The sequence below is a fragment of the Paroedura picta genome, chromosome 4, assembly GCF_049243985.1.
Source record: "Paroedura picta isolate Pp20150507F chromosome 4, Ppicta_v3.0, whole genome shotgun sequence".
NCBI lineage: Eukaryota > Metazoa > Chordata > Lepidosauria > Squamata > Gekkonidae > Paroedura > Paroedura picta.
The window spans coordinates 133440299-133467695 of NC_135372.1; the positions used below are offsets into that span (position 1 = coordinate 133440299).

The 27397-nt window shown below is 47.3% G+C and overlaps 1 protein-coding gene across 1 annotated transcript in view; it reads left to right on the plus strand.

The window, feature by feature from the left end:
• Nucleotides 1-27397, plus strand: part of VAPB (VAMP associated protein B and C) — a 60697-nt gene that overhangs the window by 22617 nt on the left and 10683 nt on the right. The window contains exons 2-3 of the mRNA XM_077335714.1: nucleotides 8853-9005; nucleotides 26123-26226. Of these exons, the coding sequence (XP_077191829.1) occupies nucleotides 8853-9005; nucleotides 26123-26226 (257 nt within the window). The remainder of the gene's footprint in view (nucleotides 1-8852; nucleotides 9006-26122; nucleotides 26227-27397) is intronic.

Consider the following 27397-nt stretch of genomic DNA (forward strand, 5'->3'; position numbering starts at 1 on the left):
TCACACAGCTGCTGCTGCACCGCACCTCACCAATGGCGACGTGGGCAGATGCATGGCGTGCAGGCCCCTTCCTTCCCAGTGGGTCCGTGTCAGGAATCTTGGGCAGGGGGGCTTTAGCTCCCCCTGGTGGAGAAAACGTGCATGTGTGACGTCTGGGCCGCCGGCTCTTCCCCACCCCCAGAGGCGGTCATCAACCGTAAAAAGGTTGGGGACCACTGTTTTAGACAACTAAGAAAGCAGAACCTAATTCTATTTGCTTGTATGCTCTGATGGTTTTTGTTCAGTTCTTCTTGTTCCTCATATCCAGTCATCTTGACTTTTGCCCTGATAGAGGAGATAATGTGCCAGCAGATAAATACATTAAATGGGTTTCTATAGCTAGACTCTAGTTTTAAGTAGCAGTTAAGGCTTGGCCATGACAGGTTGCTTCCCCTCTGATTGCCTGTAGGCGCTTGCGTCTCTTCTGTCTTCTCTGAAAGAAAGAGGAGATGGCAGAACCGGGGCTTTTTTGGTATGTTGGGAAGTAATCCAGCGGTGGTTTCATCTGTTCTTCCATGGAAAAGGCTGAGGGAGGGAGATGTCAGAGGTATTCAGTAGCTTCCTGCCAGGCAGGGATTGTGTCAAACAACCTTCAGTGGAACATGAGTAATCCATCCTAAATTAATAAACTGTTGAACAATGAACAGTGTTCCAAGTTTGGTTTATGCACCATTTAATCTTGTTAAGTTTTTAATATATTTCCTTTCCTGTTTTGATTTTTTTTTAATGTGGATGTTAAATAGTGTTTGGAGATTTTTTTATGATTCATTTCCATCCATCTGCAGAATAATCCCTTCTGTTATCTTTCTTTCTCTCCCTCTCTCTCTCTCTCTCCCTATTTACCTACCTTTAAATTTATATACCACCCTCCCTGTTCTATGGTTTACATAGAATATGGAAAGCATATTAACAAGTACAATATAATTCCATAATAACATGGAATAACAGCAGTAACAGTGGTTACAAAAGATGTTGGCATGTTTTATGCATTGTTCTTTGTTCTTATGTAAACCGCCCTGAGCCTTCGGGGAGGGTGGTATATAAATATAATAAATAAATAAATAAATAATAAATAACTGTCCCATGGTTGGTCAATTTGGAGTTCAGTTCATGTGGGAGGGGTTCTGAGGTCCCAGTGGATGTGGTTGGTTTGATTGAACTCAACCAAATGCCTGGTGGATGAGCTCTATTTGCTGGCCTTGCAGAACTGTGCTAACTCCGTCAGGGCCCTGATCTCTTCTGGGAGCTCATTCCACCAGGTGGGGACCAGGACAGAGAAAGCTCTGGCCTTGGTTGAGGTCAGATGTGCTGCCTTGGGGCCAGGGATCACCAGCCAGTTGGAAGTGGTGGAGCCTAGAGCTCTTGGGGGGGGGGGGTATAGACAGCGAGGTGGTCCCTCAGGTACACTGGTCCCAGACCATGTATGGCTTTAAATGTGATTACCAAGATCTTAAGTCTGATCTGGAATTCAACTGTGGTAGCCAGTGCAGTTGTGGGAGAGCGAGCCAGATGTGGGCCCTCCACAGTGTTGTGAGTACCCTGGCCGCTGTATTCTGTACCAGTTTCCGGGTCAAGACTAAGGGTAGGCCTGTGAAGAGCAAGATGCAGAAGTCTAGTCTAGAGGTGACTGTTGCACGGATCACTATAGTTCGGTGTTCCAGGGCCAAGTAGAGCGCTTGGATGAGGTGGTAGAACGCCAGCTGCGCCATTGTGACCTGTGCCTCCATAGAGAAGGAGACAGCTTATCTATAAATCATCGTTGATACAAGAGCCACGCTAGGCTTATGGCCATATTAAAATCACCAATAGCTCCCCAAAATAAAACCATCAAATGGAGTTGCAATTCGGACTGCTGCGTGACTCAGCACATGGACTAATACTTGCTATAATGCTTATTTTGATTTAAAAATTCCAGATAAGATGGAGGCAGTTTCTCAGAATGTATGTGCATTTACCGTTGCAAGTAATATTAAATCCAAGTGTGTCATACGAAACACAACAGTAACCCTGTGACCACTATCTAAATTCAAAACACAAACAAAGGCCCTGCCAGGTTTACACAGGGCACATGAAAAGAATTAATGGAAGAGCTTCTTAAGGGCGATAAGCAAATAGTGCAAACAGACTTGCTTGCATTTTAGCAGAGGGTTGAATGGCCTGCTGTTTGTTGTTCTTTCCACCGATGCTCTTTTGCGTGCCATTTCAAAAGGCCTAAGCGTTATTAGAAATAGGGCTGTAAATGCCATGCATCCCACTCGGTTTCCTGTTCTTGCTTGGCTCTTTCATTTCTTCCAAGTCAGAGAGATCTTGGGATGATGTCTGATCACTAGAAATACTCTGGAGTAGCGCTTCTTTTTCTCTACACAGTAACTTGTCTGGCATAGGAACCCAGTATGTTGTGGAGGATTCTTGAAGATCCTAGGGCAGCTGTCCGCAATCCCCGGACCGGGGACCGCTACCGGTCCGTAGATCAGTCGGTACCAGGCCGCGGCTCCTCCTCATCCTTCTCCCCGGCTGCTGCCCTGCCACTCTGCTGCTGGCTCACCTTTGGTGCTCTCAGGCGGCCACCATGGCTGGGGCTCCCCTTTGGCGTGGCACTGCGTTGCTGCTGCTGGCAGCATCCCCCAGCGGGCGGCAGGAAGTCAGGGACGCCGGCGGGAAAGCAAGTGGAGCAGGGGCTCAGGTGGCAGCTGGGATATCCCTCGGCAAAAGACACAATGACAGATTAACACAGCTGCCCACCTGTACTAAATTAAGCGGTATTGTTGTTTTAATCAAAGTTTACTCCCTTAGCTTCCTCCCCAAGCTCTAGCACAGTGTCCTGTTTTCTCTAGAGAAACTGGCCTTGTTCATCTGGAGATCAGCTGTAATAGGAGATCCCCGGGTCCCACCTGGTAGTTGGTAACCCTGCTGTAGACACTTGTGACAACAGCAAAATGACATGCAAAACAGACTTCACTGTGAAGCCATACTCTTTTTTTTCTTTTACAATCATGAGGGCCAGAAACATGTACTTATGAGAACCGACAACAAACTCTAGATCAGGGGTAGTCAAACTGCGGCCCTCCAGATGTCCATGGACTACAATTCCCATGAGCCTCTGCCAGCATCTGGAGGGCCGCAGTTTGACTACCCCTGCTCTAGATGCAGAGTGTAAATTGGCATCTCCAAACCAGGACATATCAATTTGTTTCCCTGCAAAAGCTGAACTACTTCCTTCTAAAGAATACACAATGCATTGCTCTTCTAATGCAGCAATCTCACTAACTCTGGATCTAGCCAGCATTTCAACAAGAGACCGCCTAGAAATCTAATGCAGGGTGTCTTGAGGACGCAGGTAAGTATACATTCCACAAGGGAGTCATTAACCTCCTGAGAGTTAAGCAGCTATGTTTCAAAATGTCACCATCACATTAAAAACAATGGCGGGGGAGATGCTAAAAGCTGCTTGCGCATAACTCACACATCGTTTTAGGACCCTAGAGAAACCACTCGGGAAAGAATGCAATAAACCAATTGTTTGTAATAAGAAATTAGGAAGAGTTGTGGAACCACAAACCCTCAGCAGCTTTGTGCTGACAACATATAGGAACTCAAGGAGGAAAAGCTTCATATTTCGTTACGCACGCACACACACCGCTCATGTTGTTCAGATAAATTTTTATAACTCCATCCAAGGGCTCCAGCCCAGGAACTAACGACCACCACTATTCCAAAATGTCAAAAACTGCTGAATTACTTCCAAATTTGCCACGGTCCATTTTGTGTTTAATATACCAATGACATTATCAGTCTATTTAAGCACACTTTGCATATCAGCATTATTTTAGTATTATAGAAATGCATAAAATACTAGTTTCATTTAAGCAGCATGCCCAAGAACCAGGACAAAGGGAGCATTAATGACTATTTTAAAACATATTTAAAACCATTTGGGACTTTTATCCAATGCCACTGTGTAAATGAGAGCAGCTTACCAACTTTGAATAATAATTGTGTGTCATACGCTCACGGTGACCCCAGGATGATGGGATTTTCAAGACAGGTGAGCTGCAGGTGCTATCCACTGCCTTCCTCTGCAGCAACTTTAAAGGTAAAGGTAAAGGTATCCCCTGTGCAAGCACCGAGTCATGTCTGACCCTTGGGGTGACGCCCTCTAGCGTTTTCATGGCAGACTCAATACGGGGTGGTTTGCCAGTGCCTTCCCCAGTCATTACCGTTTACCCCCCAGCAGCAAGCTGGGTACTCATTTTACCAACCTCGGAAGGATGGAAGGCTGAGTCAACCTTGAGCCGGCTGCTGGGATTGAACTCCCAACCTCATGGGCAAAGCTTTCAGGCGGCTGCCTTACCACTCTGCGCCACAAGAGGCTCTTCACAGCAACTTTAGGACAGGTAATTCTTGTTCTCGTTCTGAGATTTAATTCAGAATATGCTGGGAATTAAACCCAAATTCAGTTCAACACAGCCATTTGCAAGCAAGTTTCAGCACTATCACCCGCTATAGGGATATAGCCCTTCTCTCCCATGCGGAAAATGGCTGCTTTGGAGGGTGGACCAGTCTCCATCGCTGGAAGAACAGAAAACAAACCGAGACCATTGATGCTGCTGTTCTGTTTTTAACATTAGATGCTATTTTAAATTTATCGTTTTAGATTTTAAATCAGTTTTAATTTATCAGCTTTACCTTTGTTGTTGCTTAATATGATGTACATCTTGCAGAGCCAGTTCGCTGGGTAGGGTAGCATATAAATCAAATAGCATATAAATTAAATACCATCTTCAAGTATTTAAAAGGGTGCCATATGGAAGATGGAGCAGAATTGTTCTCTCTTGCCCCAGAGGGACAGACCAGAATGAATGGGATGAAATTAATTCAAAAGAATGTCCGTCTAAACATCCGGAAGAAGTTCCTGACAGTCAGAGTGGTTTCTCAGTGGAACAGGCTTCCTCGGGAGGTGGTGGGTCCTCCATCTTTGGAGATTTTTCAACTGAGGCTGGATAGCCATCTGACAGAGAGGCTGATTCTGTGAAGGCAAAGGGGTGGCAGGTTACAGTAGATGAGTGTTTGGGATGTGAGTGTCCTGCATAGTGCAGGGGGTTGGACTAGATGACCCATGAGGTCCCTTCCAACTCTATGATTTTATGATTCTAAATAAATTTATCCAGTTGAGATCCCTTGCTTGAAATCTCACCCACTCCTGGCTCCAGCCCCAAAGTCTCCACATATTTCCCAATCTGGAACTAGCAACCCTAGTCTAGCGATCAAAACTTGGAAGGATGGTATATAAATTCAATACATGATGATAACGGTCCTGCTGTATATAAATGAAGAAGATAGGGACTGCCTTACCGGATCAAGGTAAGAATTCCTTGCTGCTTCTTCAGCAGCTATGGTTGAATATTTCAGGAAAGCTCAGAAACAAGGCAAGAAGATAGCAGCCTTCCTCTGGCCAGCTTCTGCTGTTAGCAAAGGAGCTGCCGGTAAACATCTAGGTACTCTCAAGCTGTTATAGCTAAAAAAAATAATAATAATCCTGAGAATCACGGATTATATGGAACACATAATCTGCGAGAATCTAGCCCTTGCTGGCGGTCGCCACACCAGGGGCCACCTGAGGGATGGGCGGGGCCTGGCACTGAGCCCTGCTTACTCCACGTCTTCCACTGCCACTGCAGTGGCACTTGTGCTGCCACAGGTGCCTCTACTGAACCCAGTACTCCAAGTGGGATCTAACCAGAGCAAAGTGGTAACATTGCCTGATCTGGACACTACTTCTTTTAATACAGCCCGAAATCCCGTTTGCCTTTTTAGCTACTGAGTCACACTGGTGACTCATGTTCAGTGTCTGGTCTACTAAGGCCCCCAGATCCTTTTTACACGTACTTCTGCCAAGACAAATCTCAACCATCGTCTAGCGATACATTTGATTTTTCCTGTGTTGGGGGAGGGGAGTGCATTTATTGCTTCCCCTCCCCTTTTTGCTGTCTGATTTTCTTTTTGGTTTGGATTTTTCGTAATGTTTTGGAAGTTGCATTGTTTGTGTGCAGGGAAAGGTGTTCTTCGTTTTATTGGGGGGGCAATTTTCCTGTTTTTGTGCTGGCTTGTTTGGAGAACAATTATAGGGAAGCTGTAGGTTGTTTTGATAGATGAGATGGAAGGGTTTTTTATATTATATTTACCATTTATACCCTGCCCTTCCCTGGAGGTTCTAAGCATGGCGTGCAATTTGATAGAGTGATGCCCCGGAAGATCTCTTTGGGGTTCTGCAGACTTACAATGGAGACATAAAGATCCGTCTTCTATATCTGGTTTACAGTTCATTGGCCACAGACAATCATTGCTTGCCCTTGAGTTGACCTAACATTTTAGCCCTAAAGCAGTGGTCCCCAACCTTTTTATCACCAGGGACCGGTCAACACTTGACAATTTTACTGAGGGCTGGGGGGGGGGTCTTTTGCCGAGGGACGTCGCCACCACTGCCTGAGCCCCTGCTCCATTTGCTTTCCTTCCGGCGCCCCTGACTTCCTGCCACCCACTGGGGGGTGCTGCCAGCAGCAGCTGTGCAGTGCCGCGCCGAGGGGGAGCCCCAGCCATGGCGGCCGCTGGAGAGCACCAAAGGTGAGCCGGTAGCAGAGTGGCAGAGCAGCCCCCAAGGCAGCAGTCTGGGAGGAGGACAAGGAGGAGCCATGGCCCGGTACCGACTGATTCACGGACTGGTTGGGTGTTGGGGACCACTGCCCTAAAGGATTGCAGCCCTGCATGTATGACACCATCATCAAGTTATGCACAAAGGTTATTATTATTATTATGGTATGTTCCTGGAACTTGTCTATGAATTTATGATGTCCTCCAGTTTTTGCTGAGCACATTCCCAAGATATAAATCTCGTCTTTTTTAGTAAGTAGAATTGTCTAGCCCAGTGGTTCTCAACCTTCCTAATTCCAAGACCCTTTAATACAGTTCCTCATGTTGTGGTGACCCCCAACCATAAAACTATGCAAGTGTTCTTTCACAGAAATTAAACCAAAACTGACCAGTGGTATGAAGATCCATTGTTCATGATTGTATATAAATTGTTTTTTCCCCAGGATTTCTCACTTAAGCTCTGCCCCTTGTCCCACCATGCCAATCTCACTCTTTTCCTCTGCGCCAGACAGATAAACGCTCTATCTTGATCTACCCCATAAGACTGTTGTGTAGATGGCGCTCCCCTGGCCAAGCTCCTTGCCCTGCCACAACCCCCATGAAAGGGTCATTTAACCCCCAAATGGGTCCCAACCCCCAGGTTGAGAACCACTGGTTTAAGATATTTTACTCTGCATATATTTGCTTCCCCCTCCTCCAATGAGCCAGCAACTCCATTTTTAAAACGACCTATCTTATCAGAATCATCCCAGAAACAGAGGAAAGCCCTGCATGCATCTGCCGCCCAAACCCACGCCTGAAACTTCATCTTGTGCCGTTTGCGTCAGCCGCTGGCCAGGGAAGTCGTTAACTTCTGACCTTTCGTCTCTGCCCGTAATAGCAGGGCCCCCTTAGAAACTTTAGACTTTGCAGGCTGAGTTCTAATATAGTCTGCGAGGGGGGCTTTTAATAACTCGTGCTAACAGGGTCTTGCCTCCCGTGCTATTTTAAGTTGGGAACTTAATAGGTCTAACGCACTGTACTAGAGGACGGCAGCTGCGTCCCGGAGCTGGTCTTGCAGAGCAGCCGAGAGCTAGAGATTGGAGCAAGGACGCTCCTGATGGGATGCTTGGGTGGGCTGCAGACGCGCTGGGTGGCCCTAGACAAGGCGTGGTTGGTCTCGTGTTTATGTACCTCTGTGGTTTTGAGGGGCAGTACGAAGCATGAGTTGGAATGCGGCTCCGAGGACTGAGCGTGTGAAAGTGCCTTGTATACACACCTCTGTGGTTTTGGGGGTGGGGAGAATCCTACGTGTGGTTTGGAATGTGCCGCTGAGGACCGAACGGGTAAAGCTGCCTCATATTGCATAAAACCACGCATCCCTTGAGGTCGGCAGCTCACAGTCTCACCTAGAAGTCATTCCTATCACCTTCTGCCTGATCTTTTTGAACTGGAGTTGCTGGGGAGTGAACCGGGGGACCTCTGGTGTGCAAAGCAGGTGTCCTACCCATGAATTGTGGTCCCTCGTTTCTTTAGCAAGGCCTGGTCTACACATGCAGGGGAGCGATCTGATAAAATCGGACGTTCTTCTACTTCTGGCAGTCTTCAAGCAAAGGTTGGAGTCACACTTTTCTTGGATGCTTTAGGATGCTTTGGGCTGATCCTGCGTTGAGCAGGGGGTTGGACTAGATGGCCTGTATGGCCCTTTCCAACTCTATGATTCTACTGTGACATTCTGCTGCAATGCCTAAGCTCAGTAATGCATGCGAAGCCTTGAGGACTTACATTTTAAATCCGTTTGGTCCTTTCGTGTTCATGCTGGACGTGCATGCAGCAGTGCTTCTTCTTGAGCAATTGCACGCATGTGTTTTCCCGGCGTCCAGGGGGAATGGCCCGAATGTACCCCTTAAATTTACTTGTGATAGATGCTTGCAAACAGCTGGCCCCAGCGCAGTTGCCACGAAGCTACAGTTGCGTGTTTAAATGCTGGGCCTGGAGCTAATCGGGGAAAGGTCGGGATAAAAATATACTAAATCGTACGACACGGATCTAAATGCAGCAGCTCTTGAGCGTCTCTGCATGGTGGCGGTGTGTGTCTCTTTCATGCTGAGATGCTATCGGAACTCCTGGGAAAGCATTCTAAATCTCCCTCCCCCTCCTGCTTTCTTTTGTATGCTGTTCTGCAGGCCCCTTCACAGATGTCGTCACTACCAATCTGAAACTTGGCAATCCTACAGACAGAAATGTGTGCTTCAAAGTCAAGACCACAGCACCCCGCAGATACTGCGTGAGGCCCAACAGTGGAATTATAGATGCAGGAACGTCTATTAATGTCTCCGGTAAGACAATCCAGTGCGTTTTCTAATGCCACACCGAAGCGCATGTTCCTTTTTTCAGAAAAAGAAGAAAAGAGCTATTGATTTCACACAGTTGCTTTCAGGATTTGCCAGTGTAGAGGGAAATAGGACAGACTCCGAACAAGAGGCTGGGTTCTTGCAAAGCTACACTTATATGGTCTTGCATTCCCATGTTAAGTGAATGTGGCTCAGGTATTTTGGCTTTTAGCTATTAAACCCCCATGCCATTGTTGTTCTCACGGTAGATATAAGGAGGGAGAAGCTAGAGGCCTTTTGTACTGAGAGACTTGGGGGGAGGTTGGCAGGCATTAAACGAATGACATGTTTATTTGAATTAAATCTTCTGCATCCTGTTTTTTTGGGGTTTATAATGTGCTTTGGGCTCCGGGTGCAGCACACAAGTGGAGAGGAAATCCCTTCTCCCTAGCAGCACATCTTGAAAAAGCCCTATAAAATATATTACATATTTAATAGCACCTTTTTTGTTGCATCCTCTGGCAGTGCAGCTCCAAGAGAGTAGGACTAGGGCAGTGCACCTGTTCTTCATCTATGCTGCCTTATTCTGCTGTTTTGTTCAGGTGGGGGAAAAGTCAAGGAAGATTATTTATTTGCTTGGTTTCTATACTGCGCTTCCTGCTTTTTCCGGCAGAGAGACGTATAAGATGCACTCAGCCCTTAAGCAAGAGCATGCATAATTTATGTTTGGCTCAGTTAAAGATGTATACAACAGAAACAGAATATTTTGTAACTCTGTGGCACATGGTAGCAGCTGACCTGCATGAGAGATCTAGATCCCATTTGGTTTAAGTTGAGTAAACAGGGTTTCATGACCAAGCCTGTAAAAAATAAAAATCTTCCCCAGGTCCCTTAGGCTGAACTGGGATGTCCCATTTTGGCAATCATACCTCCGTTTATAATGTCCAGATCTCTCAGGGGTGTAGCAAAAATGCATTCTTTGGGCTCAGTTTGGTGTAGTGGTTAAGAGTGCGGACTTCTAATCTGGCATGCCAGGTTCGATTCTGCACTCCCCCACATGCAGCCAGCAGGGTGGCCTTGGGCTCGCCACGGCACTGATAAAATTGTCCTGACCGAGCAGTAATATCGGCTCTCTCAGCCTCACCCACCCCACAGGGTGTCTGTTGTGGGGAAAGGGAAGGCGACTGTAAGCCGCTTTGAGCCTCCTTCGGGTAGAGAAAAGCGGCATATAGGAACCAACTCTTCTTCTTCTTCTCATTAATCCTCAATGTGACAGATACTATCTTCGCCAGAATAGCTTTTCACTAGGTCAAGGGTGGCCAGATGTCCATGGACTACAGTTACCCTGCCTGCAGTCCATAGGCATCTGGAGAGCCACCATTTGGCCACCCCTACATTAGGCTATAATACTGGTGGTAACCCATACAAGATTCAGAAAAAAATATAGCATAGGTTTATTTATCAGGTAAGAGTTACTGTTTTTCTCTCCCCTCTTTGGATCTTAACATAAAGTAACTGAGAGCTGGGTCTTGAGAGTATACATTTATACTTCTAGATTGAAACTCCCCATTATTATTATTTTTTTGAGCCTGCAAGCACCTCTGGACTTCCGACATAGCATGGTGGGCACAGCCCCAAAATGGCTACTGCAAGGGGTGGAGCCAGCCAGAAAATGGTCACCACAGTTTCCGTTCAGTCACATAGTGAAGACCTTTGTGTTGTGGCGGCAGCTGCTGCCAAAGCAATATATATGCTTTTAAAAATCTGTACAACCATATCTCCAGTGGCCAGTCAGAAGCCTTGCTTGGAAAAGCCCCATGTGTCCCATGGTGGGGAAACTCCCACCCATGTTCTAAAAACACTTGGGGGGCACCAGGAAAGGTGTTCGTGGGCGCCATAGCATTGGGGACCCCTGTTCTAGAGCTGTGAGTGGAGCAGGCTGGTTAGATTGGATAGATTTTTGTCTTTTAGCTGTTTTCTAAAGGAACAGCACGCAAGGTCACCTAAAGTCCCTACTGCCTCACCTGGAAACCTCCTAACTCCTTTCCCACCTGAGTCACCTTTGGTTAGTTCTCTCTCTCTCTCTAACATGCAAATCTTCCTCTGCCACCCTCTTAAGAGCGATTGTCTCTAATCATGGAAGGAAAACTCTCCCTTATCTATCACAGAGAGATCTGCTAAAATGTGCAGCAACCTTAATAGCCTGTCAAATAAGAACAGGAAATAGGAATAAGAGAATAGGTACAGCATAAAAATAAGAATAGGCGTTGAATAGGAATAGGTAAACTTAAATGATATTCCGCATCAGTTCTGTGCTCTTTAACTTGGCGTTGGCACAAGGCACTTCCCGATGATTTTTAGAGGGAGAACTAAACCCACCCTTCGAATCCCTCTGGTTGAAATCAGTGGGATTTAAAATTGCTCAGTTCTGCAAGGCAAGGGTTTGTTAATACAGATATGCTTCATTATCCCTCCCCCCTTTCCCCCCAATTGATTTCAAGGGCAGCTTAATTTGTACAATCGCAGTTGTACCGTTGTGACCTTGCAGCACTTCTGTTCATGCCAGTGCCCGGTCTTCAGACGCTTTAATAGGATAGATGGAAATATTATTTAATCAGTTTGGCCGATGCCTGTTCTGGTGATGGAATCAGCTTTGTCAAAGGGCACCGTGCAGCTCCACGCACTTTCAATTTGAATGAGAAATGCGGTGAGTTCAGAGGCATCTCAAATACCCTGTTACAACCAAGGCCTCGTTTTACATGGGAAGGGCCCTGCTGTGATGCTGTTTTACAGCAATCTTGCTGGTACATACATTCCTGGCAGCCAAGTTTGCTCATTGTCTGGGCAGGAAGATAAAATGGCTACAGAGTCTCTCGGCAGAGTTATGGGAACAGCCCCGGAGTGTTGGAATGAGGCTGTTGATTTTCCTCTGTTTTAAATTATAAATCTCTTTACTGTCCAGAAATGCTCAGCCCGTAAATCTGAATGCTTCATAGCTAGGAGGATCGTACTTGTGTCGGGAAGCTTGTGTTATATTACCAATCAAGCCACATTGCAGTGTTTCTGTACTTAAAAAAAAAAAAAGATCAGATTTAAGCAAGGCTGACAGCTCCACTCTAATGGTAACAGGAATGGGTTGGGGTGGGGGAAAGAGAGAAACTGCCCCTGCAGTTTTGTGTACTGTCCATTACTTTTAATTCTTAAAAAAACACCTCAATATCAATCATTATTATATAGTAGCTGGTCAGGGACCGCCTCCGGGGTGAGGGGAGAGCCGACGGCCCGGGTGCTGCCCAAACGCGCACGCGCAATTGCTGCACATTCGCGTTTCCGCCACCAGGGGCGCTAACGCGCCTGCCTCTTCCCTTCCTTCTTGCTGTGGGTGGGGGGAGGCAGACGCGGCTCTTTTCCTCTACTTTAGGTCAGGCCTTCTCAACTGAGACTTCGCGAAACCCAAGTTTTATAATGGCCCTAAGAAGGGTTTCCCGAATGGGTGGTAGTCAATATTTTATATTTGTTGAATATTTATTATATATGGTCATGCCAACCTGCCCTCTCCCTCCCAAAATGGCCAGTGATGGGCCTGGAAGGAGTGGTCAGGAGAGGGCCCTGGGGTAGGCTTGTACACAGCTCTGCTTCCCCACCATATTCTGCATGATCACACCACTTCTGGGATTTCTTGAAGCCCGAAGAATGTTTCAGGGGGTTCTCAATGGTAAAAAAAACTGAGAAAGGCTGTTTTAGGCTGATCTGGCATTGAGCGGGAAGCTGGGCTAGATGGCCTGTATTGGCCCCTTCCAACTCTGATTCTATACTTTTCACGGAGGGAAAGGGCTTGGAGAGGTTCTCCAACTAAGCATGAGTTCTGTGCAACAGGCGGCTGATGTGCTGCTGACCTTGGGCTAGTCAGAGTCCTGTTTGAGCTGTTCTTTCAGAGGTGAGTGTTGCAGGGAGAGGAAGGGAAGGTAAGCTGCTTTGAGGCTCCTTCGTGAACACTGGGGGATAAAAACCAGCTCTTCTTCTTCTAATGTTCTTTGGAAGTCTTCTTACAAACACTGGTGCTGCTTGGGCTATCCAAGTCAGGGCATATCAAGAGGGTGCCATATCTGGTTGTCTTGAGCACAGCTTGGATGTGAAACATTTGCTTGCTCTGCCGCATTTGCTTGGTTGGGTAGATGGTTAGCATTGTAGCTTGGTATTCATGTCTCCAGGTCAGCTTTCCTCAACTTTTTTTATCATTGAGAAGCCCCTGAAACATTCTTCAGGCTTTGAGAAACCCTAGAAGTGGCACAATCGTGCCGGATATGGTTGGGAAACACAGCTGTGTACACTTCCAGCTGGCCCTTTCCCACTCCCTCCAGCCCCATCATTGGTCATTTTTATGGAGGAGGGGAAGGTCAGCATGACCATCTACGGTCATATCATCTGATAAATGCTTAACAAATTTAAAAATTATATATTAAAGAATAATTAATTCTCACCCATTTAGGAAACCCTACCAGGGGGACCCAAGAAACCCCAGGGTTTCACAAACCCCTGATTGAGAACTGCTCTAAGTGGTCCTTCAGTGGCACGTGAAGAAGCCAAAGAGACGGAATGCTTAAAATTCTGAATGCTTAAAATTCCACTGCAAGGGGGAGGGATCACGTAACTGCTCAGTCGGTGTCAGGCAAAGCTTGATTTTTATGCTTTGCCCCCTTGGAATTGATGTAGATGCTTAATGGCCCACTCACTGCCTCTGTAGTGAAAAGCTAAAATCAAAGGATTGGGATGCCAATCAATGCCCTTTAAATCCAGCAAAGAGAAAACAGAATCTGGCACAGCTGTTTTCCGTCTGTTGATGCTCCACCAGTTGAAGTCTGCCTGATGGCTTCCATATTATATCGGCCGCATATTTTCAATCACTTCCTGAGCATGTGGTCTTAATTTCTTGCATAACTTTCTGAAAAGCGTAGCTTAGTGAATAGATTTTAGAATCCAGAAAGCACGAATAAGCTTGGAAGGATGAAACATTGAAATAAAGCCTCTTCTAGTGACCGTCCCAGCCATTCTTTCACTTGCTTTAAAACCATCCAAAGCCAGCGGTAGTGGTGGTGATGGTGCTTTACATGCTTTAAGAAGTTGCTTTTTCTTCTGGAGAGCCAGCTTGGTGTAGTGGTTAGGACTACAGGAGTGTGGACTTCTAATCTGCTGAGCTGGATTCGATTAGGGCTGATCCTGCGTTGAGCAGGGGGTTGGACTAGATGGCCTGTATGGCCCCTTCCAACTCTGTACTCCCCCACATGCAGCCAGCTGGGTGACCTTGGGCTCCCCACAGCACTGATAAAACTGCTCTGACTGAGCCAGTAATCTCAGGGCTCTTTCAGCCTCACCCACCTCACAGGGTGTCTGTTGTGGGGAGAAGAAGGGGAAGGCGACTGTAAGCTGCTTTGAGACTCCTTTGGGTAGAAAAAAACAGCATATAAGAACCAGCTCTTCTTCTTCAAGAGGATGGGATTCTTGTGCAGAAAAAAATGGAACGTTGCTTTTTGTTAATTAAGTTGCATGTCATTGGGATAGAAATAGAATTGCCAACCGTGCTATCTTTTAGAGACCAAGGCTCAATATGCGGAAGATACTGATACCCTCTCTAGGAAGAGGGATTGGTTAACGGGACAGCAATGGATGTACATAAAGGTCGACTCATTCTAATGTACAGTGGCTGTTCCCTGGGCCTTTACAAGACCTAGCACGGATCTGCCTAAAATTAACTGGGAATCATCAGGGTGACTTCAGTTACTGGGCTAAGTGAGGACCCCAATTAGGATCTACCAAAGTTAACCCTTACACTGACAGTGATGTTAACTGCACATCTGGCTGGGGAGATTCCGAGGTCCTGAAGGTGATTGTGGGTGTGCGAGCAGTTATAGGATGCTTTAGGATGCTTTGGGCTGATCCTGCGTTGAGCAGGGGGTTGGACTAGATGGCCTGTATGGCCCCTTCCAACTCTATGATTCTATACCATTGTGCTTTAACCCTGAAACCTGAAGTTCTCTGTGGGCATTTAGTTTTCCTTCTCATATCTCTGAGATGGAAAGCAGGTTGAGTTTAAATTTCTGGAATGTCGGGAGTCATTGATATCCTTAAACTTTGCTGTATAAGAGACGGTGGGGGAGAAAGTTGAAATCTAACAATTATTTTAGTGAACTGCGTTAGCAGTTGCAGCAAGACCACTGGCATATTTAGATTTCAAGTCCAACCCCTAAACTTTTTGATTCTTCTGACTTTTGGCAACCCCATAGTGTTTCAAGGCAAGAGACCTTTGGAGGTGGGTTGCCATATTCTGCTTCGAGACCCTGGACTTACTCTGTGGTCTCCCATCCAAATATTAGCTAGGGTTTGACTCTGCTTAGCATCCAAGACCTGACAGTATTGGGCTAACCAGGTCATATTTGGATACCAAGTTAGACTTCTAAACATAAACTCCTTGTAATATATTATCAGATTCCTTATAGCAAATTGTTGCCAAAATCATTCACATTTTAGCAATCAGAATACCCTTGAAAATATGGCGTGTATTTATGCAGTAGACCTACTACTACCTAATGCTGTGGATTCTTACAAAGAAACTTCTTGCTTCACATTTTGAGTGTCTAAAGCAGGGATTCCCAACCAGGGGTCTGTGGACCCCCGCGGGCCCGTGGAAGCTCTGGAGGGGGTCTGCGGCATTTCCCCTCCTGGCCACAAGCTAGGGGACCTGTTGCTTCCATTGCTCTTCCTCCCCCCTCCTGAGTGTGGCTGAGGGCTCTCGTGGTTTCTGTGCCTGGAAGGGGGCGGAGCCTTCATGCCTACTCTCATCTTAAACTGGGCCCGCCTCCCCCTCCCTCAGTGCTCCTCGATCATGTCGGTTAACGCAAGTGGTGATGTCACTTCCCGTGTCATGAAACTAATAGAGGGTGCGGCAGGGAGGCGTGGCCAGCTGACCACTTCTGGGGGTCCTCAAAGCCTGAAAAATTTTTTCGGGGGCTCCTCCATGGTCAAAAGGTTGAAAAAGGCGGGTCTAACGGCTGATTTGGAAAACAGCTCACCCATTCCAAAAGGGAAAATATTTCATAGGAAGTTTCTCCCCTCCCCCCTGAGCTTCTTATATTTTTCCCAGGATTCTCCCACCCCCCCTTCAAACCATCTACTAGGGCAGTGGTCCCCAACCTTTTTGAGGCTGGGGACCGGCAGGGCATCGGGCTGCGCCCACGGGGACCGCGCCCGCGTGGGCCATGCCCACGCATTGGGCCGCGCCCACACGGGCCCGGCCCTGATTCCCTCTCTCCGCCCTCCTGCAGTAAGAAGCTTCCCGGGCCGCAAGCTTGCGGCCTGGAAAGTTTTTTACTGCGGGGGGGGCGGGGAGAGGGAGCCGCAGCCCGGCGCCAGGGCCTTCGCGGCCCGCAGGTTGGGGACCACTGTACTAGGGAAGAGAAATTGTTGAAACTGGAATCTGTTTTAACACAGGGATGGTCAGCTACAGCTTTTAAATTTGCCTCTGGTAAAATGGCAAGATGCCTGGCCAGTTTTGTAAAGACTTGCCTTTTCCCAAGGAAAAATAACCGCTGTGGTGTTTCCTTATGGGCCCGGCGAGCTCATGGGGGAGACCTGGTTTCTGCTTATCCCCTGTGAGATCGAGACTACAGCTCTTGTCACAGCCAGGAACGGCAGAAGTGATGCAATACCCTCCGATGATGTGGCGGGAAGCAGAGCCCTCGTCCCCCCCTCTCCCTTTTTTCTTCTTCCTCCAGCAAAACTCTCTCTACTGAAATGCAAGAGGCCCAAGTGTTTTCCTATCCCTGTGGTTCAGGAGTCTGTCGCATGCATGTGCATCCGCTCCTTAGGAAATTGCTGGCGGAAGCTTTAGAGCGCCGTCAGCAGATGGGTGCCTGCTCTTGTGATTTGCGGCAGGAATTGCTTGAATCAGCGCTCCTGCTAAGTTATCTTGATGCAGCGGCAGGGGTGGGCAGAGTCTTGACATGACTAGAATGATCTGTCAAATGCACAAAAAAGAAGAAGAAGAAGACAAAGAAAGAAAGCCTTTTTTGGCCTGCAGCACTTTTAATCATGCATCCCTTAAAGAAAGAGAGATTGCAAGAATTAAGAGGCATGCATGGAGAGAGGATCTCCTGGGCAGAACAGGAAGCAGTGAGCTGTGGAATGAAGGAACATGAGGATTTAGGTCCATGTCTTAACAGTATCGAGAGCAATTCATCCATGGAATCAGATACCCAAGGAAGACCTTCGGAGAATAGTTGTAGAGGGGTTCTTTATTACGCTTCCACAGCACAATTCAGGATGGTGTACCTGGGGAAGCTTCACGTAGGGTTGCCAGCTTCCAGGTGGGGCATGGAGTTCTCCTGGAGCTACAGTGACAGAGGGATCACCTCCCCTGGAGGGAGAGGCAGCACAGAGGGTAGATTCTGTGTCATCAGATCCCTGCTGAACTCCTTCCTCAAACCCCACCATCCCCACGTCTCCAGGGATTTACCAAAGATCTAGCTTTGCCCCTCTCATAGGCCGGAGAAGGAAAGTGCCATGTTTGGTTGTAAGTAGGCAGAGAGTAGCTGTTTCAGTGACGAAGCTTTACGTTCCCTTTGCAACTGGAGCAATTGCCTTGCAGAGGCACTCTGGAACTCCTAATGAATACATGAAACGGCCCTATACTGAATCATACCCTTGGTCCATCAAGGTCCGTATGGTCTACTCAGTTTGACAGCAGCTCTCCAGGATCTCTGGGTCTTTCACATCCCCTAATGCCAGGTGCTTTACCAGGAGATGGAGGACGTTGAACCTGGGGCCTTCTGCAAGCCCAGCAGATGCTCCGTCACTGAAAATAGATTCTCCTCAGCAGGTACAGGAGGGCCAGAAGTAGCGGTGCAGATTCAAAGTGCTGTGAGCAGAACTCTTTTTGCTCCTCCTCCTCCCTCTGCAACCCACTGTAAAGGTAAAGGTATCCCCTGTGCAAGCACCAAGTCATGTCTGACCCTTGGGGTGACGCCCTCTAGCGTTTTCATGGCAGACTCAATACGGGGTGGTTTGCCAGTGCCTTCCCCAGTCATTACCGTTTACCCCCCCAGCAGCAAGCTGGGTACTCATTTTACCGACCTCGGAAGGATGGAAGGCTGAGTCAACCTTGAGCCGGCTGCTGGGATTGAACTCCCAGCCTCATGGGCAAAGCTTTCAGACGGCTGCCTTACCACTCTGCGCCACAAGAGGCTCTTACAGCCCACAGTACCCTTTGCAATTCTGACCCCAAGGTCAGGGATCCCCAGAAACAGTTCAGAGAGTGACGTTATGAAGGGAAGGAAGGACAGTGATTAAAATTACTCCCCACACACTGGCAATATAGTTTCCGTCAGCAAGAAGATGAAGGTCCAGCCTGTTGTCTTGTCAGAGATGGGAATCTGCCCTAACCACCAGGGGGGTCTTTTGCAAGCCGCATATAACCCTCTTATTTCCTAAGATTCTGTTTTATTTATTTTCTCTGCAGTGGGCGGGGTGGGGGTGGCATAAGAATATCAGAAGAGCTCTGCTGGAGCAGACCCGTGGACCATCTAGTCCAGCATCCCGTCTCACACACTGGCCAACCAGTTCCTCTGGAAGGCCAACAACAGGGCATAGAGGCCGAGGCCTTCCTCTGATGTGTCCTTCTGGCTCTGGGATTCAGAGGTTTAGTGCTCCTGAATATGGAGGTTCCCCTCCGTTACCATGGCTAGCAGCCATTGAAAGCAGCTTATAAGACAAACGATAACATACAGTAGAAACCGACAAGAGAAAGAGAGGCTTCTGGGTACAGAGCAGGGCTTATTCTGTCTCTTAACCACTCTTCTTCCCACCTTGAGGCCGTGATCCTCAGGCTAAAACAGGGGTAGTCAAACTGCGGCCCTCCAGATGTCAATGGACTACAATTCCCATGAGCCCCTGCCAGCATTTGCCGGCAGGGGCTCATGGGAATTGTAGTCCACTGACATCTGGAGGGCCGCAGTTTCACTACCCCTGGGCTAAAAGCTGGAGGGCAGGAGGAAAAGGGAGGAAAAAGTCAGCCAGCTATTAAACAGGAGCTGCAAACTAAAGGGTGGCTTCTTCCCTCATTTCCTTGCAAACCTTTTTCCACCGAGGATGACTAGATTTCCTTTTCTCCCTTCTGTAATCTGGTAAGTGTGTGCGTGGGCCGGCGGCAGTACCCATACATAAAAGATATGAGGTTTCTTCTCTGGTCCATTTACCCAGTGTTGGTTAATTAAGTTGGCAGCATGAGCTTGAAGCTCTGAGGACTTTAAAAAAAAAACAAAAAAAAAACCTTTGGATTTGCCCAACATCCATTGGCTGGTTGATGAAATCGATGCTGACCTCATATGCGCGGAGTGAATGGGTTGGTTTGAGCCCCAGTTGGGAGGGGGAGCGTATTACTCATTATAAAACTTTAACCAGTCACTTAAGTTATGGCCTCCTTCTGCTCTACTGCACATGTTCTGCAACAATTTCAGAGAGAGGCATATCATTTAAACGCCCCCCCCCCTGTTTCTCCACGGAGATGGGCAGAGGCGTTTTGTCCCAGCCGTTTTGTTAATTTGGGTCTGAGCCCTTCTACACCGGTGGCGTTATAGGGTTATAGAACCCTTAAAGGGTTATTTGAACTGGGGAAGAGTGTGGGGGGGAAATTGGCTCCAGAAAGGGCCCTGCCCCCTAGTCTGCACTTGCCCCCACCCCATTGGAGAGGAGAAATGAAGAATATTGGGCTGGCTCACTATGGTGATGGCTGCTCCCTTGGGCAGCCGGTTCAGTTTCCGGTTAGGGTGTTAGGGGATGACGTGCAGATCTGGTTCATGGTATCAGCTGCTCCCCTGCATGACGTGGTTGCTATCTTGCAATGGATGCTCTCCCTCTCCGCACAAGAGGAAGGCCACTGGCTTGCTGCGACAGCAGCAGTTTGCCGCATGCAGAGTGAGGGCCACATAAGAGAAGCCATGTTGGATCAGGCCTTGTAGCCCATCCAGTCCAACGCTCTGGTGTCACACAGTGGCCGAAACCAAGAGGGCCATCAGGGGGTCCAGCAGTAGAGCCAGGGTCAGTGTGGCTCTAGTGAGGGGAGAAAGCTCACCAGGTTATACCAGTTCACTGGTGCTTTCCATGGTAGAAACAGTCCAGTAGATCCAACCCAGTATCGGCTTAGTAGCTTAATATATGCAGCACCTCTGCTTTCTGGTATGATGGGAATTAGTGCAGTTCCCATCCCTTCCTTTTCTGTCTGGCTCGGGCCTTCGGAGCAGCTGACAAAGCATCTTGCAGTGTCCTTTACACCTTTTTGCCTTGCATCCGGGATTCCCTTTTTACCTGTAAGCCTCATGAGTCCGCGAAACAGCTCCCTGATCACTTGGCTCACTGCACACCGCAACAGAGGAGAAAGGGCTCAGTCGGAGCCGAAATTGCCTCGCTCAGCTTTTGATGCAACCGGGTGACATTCATGAAATTCTGGAAGAGCATCTGTTTACTGAGTCAAGGAATCCAGTATGCCAGTGGTGGAGGCGGCAGGCAGAATTGAAATCCCTCCTGCTTTGGTGCTGAGCACTGGGCATTTCGAAAGCTGGTTTTATCTTGCCACAAGCAAACAAAACCAATAGGCAAAAGGTGGTATCTTCTTGAGATTTATTAAACGAAGTCTTAGGTTGTTTAAATAATTTTGCAACCAGAACGCGGTCCCGGGTATTCAATCCCGCTTTCTGTTACTTCCTCAGTGGTTGCAATTGCAGTCTGCAATAAAGCAACAACGTTGTGTCAAGTAACAAAATAATGCTTTCATCTGTCGCCAGCAAAGCACACCCTGTTACTCTTAAATAAATTACACACAAAAATATATCAAGAGCCACAGTCAACCCACCTAAATATGAAGATTTAACATCACCAGTGTTCATTTCAATTCTAAAGGTTTTATCTTGCCGGCATAGTTAGGGCAAATGTTTGATGGCGACGTTCCAAACGACAGGCTCTGGGTAAAAATAGCAGGGCTCATGTAAGATGCCCCATGTCCTGAAAACTGCTTTGAGCTGTAAAAACGGACCGTCTCACGGTTACCTTTGCAGAGCTTGGAAGCAGTCTGTTGCTCTTGGCAACAGCTTAGACCGTGCAGGCGCCTTCGTACAATGGCACGGACTTAAGCTTTTTTCTCCTTGGAGTTTTGGCTGTGACTTCCCTTTGCTGTCTAGCAGCTTTATGGCACATTCCTTTTTACATAACAACCCCTAAGCCCTTGTATAAGAAATGTCGTCTGCTAAATTGGTAGGCAAGTCATGTCCCTGCCTCCTCCCCCCTCCCCTTTCTACTTTGGATATTTGGCCATGAGAAATTTCTAGGGGCCGTCTTTTTTACCCAGCATTAAGGATTGTGTGAACCGGTAGTGCAGGCTGCAAAGCAACCAAGTGGTCTGTTGTAAAGGTATCCCCTGTGCAAGCACCGAGTCATGTCTGACCCTTGGGGTGACGCCCTCTAGCGTTTTCATGGCAGAGTCAATACGGGGTGGTTTGCCAGTGCCTTCCCCAGTCATGACCGTTTACCCCCCAGCAGCAAGCTGGGTACTCATTTTACCGACCTCGGAAGGATGGAAGGCTGAGTCAACCTTGAGCCGGCTGCTGGGATCGAACTCCCAGCCTCATGAGCAAAGCTTTCAGGCGGCTGCCTTACCACTCTGCGCCACAAGAGGCTCTTTTGGTCTGTTGTAGCTGCCTTTAAACTCGCGACCACTGAGTAGGCCGAAATCGTTGTGGAATATGTGCACTGAAAGCCAGCTTGGTGTAGTAGTTAAGAGCAAAGGCCTTTGGATCTGGAGAACTGGGGTTGATTCTCCACTCCTCCTTGACCTGAAGCTGGCCTGGGTGACTTTGGGCCAGTCACAGTTCTCTCACAGCTCTCTCGGCCCCACCTACTTCACAGTCTCAAACCATCTGATAACCAAGTATTTATGGATTTGATAACCATCTTCAAGTATTTAAAAGGCTGCCATGTAGAGGATGGAGCAGAGTTGTTCTCTCTTGCCCCAGAGGGGCAAGAACCAATAGGATGAAATTAATGCAAAAGAAATTCCCTCTAAACACCTGGAAGAAGTTCCTGATAGTTAGAGCGGTTTCTCAGTGGAACAGGCTTCCTCGGGAGGTTGTGGGTTCTCCATCTTTGGAAATTTTTCAACAGAGCCTGGATAGCCATCTGACAAAGAGGCTGATTCTGTGGAGGTTCAAGGGGGTGGCAGGTTACAGTGGATGAGCGATAAGGTTGTGAGTGTCCTGCACAGTGCAGGAGGCTGGACTAGATGACCCAGGAGGTCCCTTCCAACACTGATTCTATGATCCACTATCATGAGTGTTCACATGAAGAGACTGGAACCAGGCAGGAGAAGGGGTGGCACAGACAAGCCCAACCATTAGCCTGTTTTGTGTTAGAAGATCAGTGCAGTGGGCTTGGGGCTGAGAGAGCGCTGATATCACTGCCCGGTCAGAACAGTTTTCTCAGTGCTCTGACAAGCACAAGGTCACCCAGCTGGCTGCATGTGGGGGAGCGCAGAATTGAACCTGGCATGCCAGATTAGAAGTCTGCACTCCTAACCACTACACCAAACTGGCTCTCAAAGCATTCAACCCACAACAGTTGTGTACACATAGAGGCTGTGCATCCCACACTTCTCTTTGGGCCTGCACTGACTTTCACAGCATGCGTGCCTCAAGTAAGTTGCAAAGCAGACATGACCCTTGAGTTCCTGATGCAGAACCGTTGCTGTCACCTATCTGCATGCAGTTTAAAAAAGCCCCGGTGGCAAAAAATTTTAAAAACTAGGCTTTCTGAACACGTTCCAGGGTCTACATATACCTCATGGAGGCCTATGGCCACTTGAGAACGGAAGACTTACTCTATTGATGCACTGACATGCTGTGTTCCTCTTAAAGCAGCTCACTAGGATTTCCAGGCCAAATTAAACAGTCAAATTAATCAAGCCCAGAGCAATCCTGGTCAGGTTATGCTTTGCTAGGATGGCTGTCAGAAACCCCCAGATAGCAAGCAATGGTTTTTAGACTTTGGCTGCACCTGACCACTCACCTGCAGGCAAGGAGATAAACACACCTGAGAGCTTGCATAGCAGTCCGAACAAATCCCCCCTCCTTAAGCTCTCTAAAGCAGGGGTAGTCAACCTGTGGTCCTCCAGAGGTTCATGGACTACAATTCCCATGAGCTCCTGCCAGCAAATGCTGGCAGGGGCTCATGGGAATTGTAGTCCATGGACATCTGGAGGACCACAGGTTGACTACCCCTGCTCTAATGCACTTCCATGTTGCAGGGGAGGATTAACACTGTCTGTCAGGGAAGCGTGTCATCCATTAGGGGTCCGTTCCGAGACCCTGCGGATTCCAGGACCTGCTGTTTCAACTGTGACACGCCAGTGTGATGATCTCAGATATTTTCTGCACCCAGAGATCGCTGCAGAAAAAAAGGGCAGAGTAAAAGTTTCTGTAAGGTGTTCCAGTTTGCCTGTGGAATGAGCCTTCAGGATGCTTTAGGATGCTTAGGGCTGATCCTGCGTTGAGCAGGGGGTTAGACTAGATGGCCTGTATGGCCCCTTCCAACTCTATGATTCTATGATTCAGCTTTATCTGCCTTAAGGTTTCCAGAGCAAGCCCACCTTTGTCTTGCCCCCAGAGCTTCTTTTAGAACCATCAACGCCATCCGTCAAATGTATAGGTTTGTTAACAGTTCTGATTACGGGCCATCACTGGACCCCTTCCGTGCCGTGTAGTACAAGAGCAAGATGTGACCCAAGGCCCCTCCAGGCCAGCATTCTGCTCACATAGCAGCCAGCCAGCTGCATCTAGGAAGCCCCCCGCAAACAGAAGGGCTGGAGCAACACCCTCTCACCTGAGCTCCCCAGCAATTGATATAAAAAGGTATACTGCCTTAGGTACCTAAGTCAGTAGATGTTACAGTAGAACATCTGTTGGCCTCCTCCCACAAGACTCTGGATCAGCCCCCCTGGAATAAATAAAATCTGAAGACTACCATATTGGCTAGCTGATTATGCTGAGAACTGAAATCCTTAGGCTTTTTTGCAACTGTTGGATATTTTGAATTTTCATTGCTTTTTTGGTTATAATCAGTGCTTTAATGTATTTATTATGCTGTAAACCGCCCCGAGCCATCATCAAGGAAGGGCAGATATAAATCTAAGTATATATATATTTTTAAATATATGAAGCTGTCATGGCGAGTAGCCATTGATAGCTCCCTTCTCCATGAATTTGTCCACTTTTCTTGGAAGAGAGAACCGGCTTGGTGTAGTGGTTAGGAGTGTGGATTTTTAATGTGGCAAGCTAGGTTTGATTCCCCGCTCCCCCACATGCAACCAGCTGGGTGACCTTGGGCTCGCCACGGCACTGATAAAACTGCTCTGACCGGGCAGTGATATCAGGGCTCTCTCAGCCTCATCCATCTCACAGGGTGTCTGTTGGGGGGAGAGGAAAGGGAAGGTGACTGTAAGTCACTTTGAGACTCCTTCGGGTAGAGAAAAGCAGCATATAAGAACCAACTCTTCATCTTCTTCAGTAATCTCAGGGCTCTCTCAGCCTCACCTCCCTCACAGGGTGTCTGTTGTGGGGAGAGGAAATGGAAGGTGAATGTAAGCCGCTTTGAGACTCCTTCAGGTAGAGAAAAGCAGCATATAAGAACCAACTCTTCTTCTTCAGTAATATCAGGGCTCTCTCAGCCTCACCTCCCTCACAGGGTGTCTGTTGTGGGGAGAGAAAAGGGAAGGCGACTGTAAGCCGCTTTGAGACTCCTTCGGATAGATAAAAGCGGCATATGAGAACCAACTCTTCTTCTCCTTGGAACAAATGGCAGCCATCAATGCATCCTGTGTCCATGAGTCCTGCAGTTTAGCTCTGCACTTTGTGAAGGAGGACTTGTTTTGTCTGGTTTCTGCCCAGTTGCATCTGGTGACGGACGTCCCTGCCGGTTTGTAATATGGACTTGCCTGTTGTGCAGCATTCAACCAGATTTATCCTGGCAGAATGATCCTTGTTGGAATGATTCCAGAGCACTGTCCTTCAGGCCACTCTTGTTGGCGGAGAATCCTTAGAGCTTGAATGTCCAGAGAGCGATGCACACCTTGATCCACTTAGTGGCTAATTTCGGAGCATGTGCTTGTCTCTTCTTTGGGGCAAGCTGAATGCATGCCTAACATATCTGCACTGAGTATTTTGAAATGCATTCCCTTCTCTCATTTAGCAGTCAATAGAATTACAGTACACAAGCCCCTCACAATTGTTGAGGTTAACTCTTTATAGTTAACATAAAGCCAGGATTGTATAGTATCAGACTAGTGTCGGAGAGACCCAGGTTCTAATCTCAACTCTGATGTTGAAGCTTGTTAGGGGATCTTGGGCCTGCCTTTATTTGTTTGTTTGTTTTTATTCATTATATTTGTTAGTCACCCTTTCTCTACAGCACCCGTTCTCAATTATTTTTTATTTTATTTTGTTTATTTTATTTATATATTTATATACCGCCCTCCCCGGAAGGCTCAGGGCGGTTTACAGGGAACAGGGAACAGGAAACAGGTACAGATAACAGGTACAGATTTTAATCACTTAGAAAGCCCTGAAACATCCTTCAAGCTTTAAGAAATCCCAGAAGTGGCAAGATCATGCAGAATATGGTTGGGAGGCATCGCTGTGGACATCCCCACCTGAGGCCCCTCCCCTTTCCACCCCCTCCAAGCCCATCACTGGCCATGGGGGGGGGGGGTCATATCACCCAATAAATGTTTAACAAATTTTCAAAATATATACAAAAGTAATTAATTTAGGAAACCCAGGGCCATCCAGAAACCCCAAGGTTTCACAAAACCCTGGTTGAGAAAGCCTACTCTACAGACTCAGGGCAGATTGCATCTTACTTGCTTTCCTTCTCCCCTATGCTACCTTACAGGGCTGTTGTTGAAAGGATGAAGTGGAGGAGGGGAGAACAATTGTGTGTGTGTGTGTGTGTCTTGGGAGTGTCCAACTATTAAGCATGTTTAGACGGAGGAAATGCTGGGATTGTAAAGCAACAATGTTTTCTCTTTTCAGTGATGCTACAGCCCTTTGACTATGACCCTAATGAGAAAAGTAAACACAAGTTCATGGTTCAGTCGATGTTTGCCCCAACTGATACTTCAGACATGGAAGCAGTAGTAAGTATGGGGGGGGGGGGGGTTGGTGGAGCTGTGCACCTCTGCAAGAATAGTCCTGAATTCATATACCTTATTAAGGAAAGAGAGGTTGTTAATGCCCCTTGCAGAAATATTTGGAGAATACTGGGGTGGGTGCTGTTCCCAGATAATAAGAATTAATATGAGTTCTGCTGGTTTTGCAAACTCCTCAAGATTCACAGGAATCTCTTCCTGTTGAAACGGCTTGTCTAGCTGTTTGGTGAAACAAGTAAACATTATAAATGTTAATGTTTTCTTTGCTTTGTACCTGTGTCACGGTGGGTGATGAACTGTAAACCCTGAGCCACAAGGAAGGGTGGTATAGAAATGTAGTAAAATAAAAATAAATTAAATAAAGAAGCGGAGACCGTGGATGTCTTCCAGAGAAGCTCGCTTGACCTCAACCACGGCCACAGCTTTCTCCATTCCGGCCCCCACCTGGTGGAATGAGCTCCCAGAGGAGACCAGGGCCCTGGTGGGACCTGACTAGTTCTGCAGGGCCTGCAAAAGGGAGCTCCTCCACCAGGCATTTGGTTGAGGTCAACCTGAACCACCACTTCCCACGGGCCCTCCCCCTGAGCCCCCTTCCTATGGCACCCACTACAATTCCGCCTAACCCACTGGGCTATCAGTTTGCATTAATTTAATGTTCTCCATATTTTTCTACCGTTCTGTGTTGCTTGTTGTTATTACTTTATTATTGTTAAACTAAGTTATCTGTATTTCTGTTTTATGTTAACCGCCCTGAGCCATCAGGGAGGTTGGTATATAAATAAACTGAATAAGTAAATAACTGTGTACTGCAGCCCCCTCCTCCCCTCATTTTTTTTTCTTTTAACAATTAGTTGCCTCCTTTCTTTCTTACATACCTCAAGGCAGGTTACAATATAAGTAAAATACACAGAGTACCAAAAATACACAAAGCTGTTTTTATAAAATGCAGCCCTAAACAAAAACATCTTCAGCTGCCTCCTAAAGACTGAAGAAATAACAAAAAAATGGTACAATAAGCCCAGTGTACTAAAAATAATTTTTTAATTTAAATTTATTACATATGTGCTTTGTTGTTTATAATCACAACACAGAACGCATGAAATTTGCATATTGGCGGTATATAAATATAAAAAATAAAATTAAAATAAATAGGCTTTAA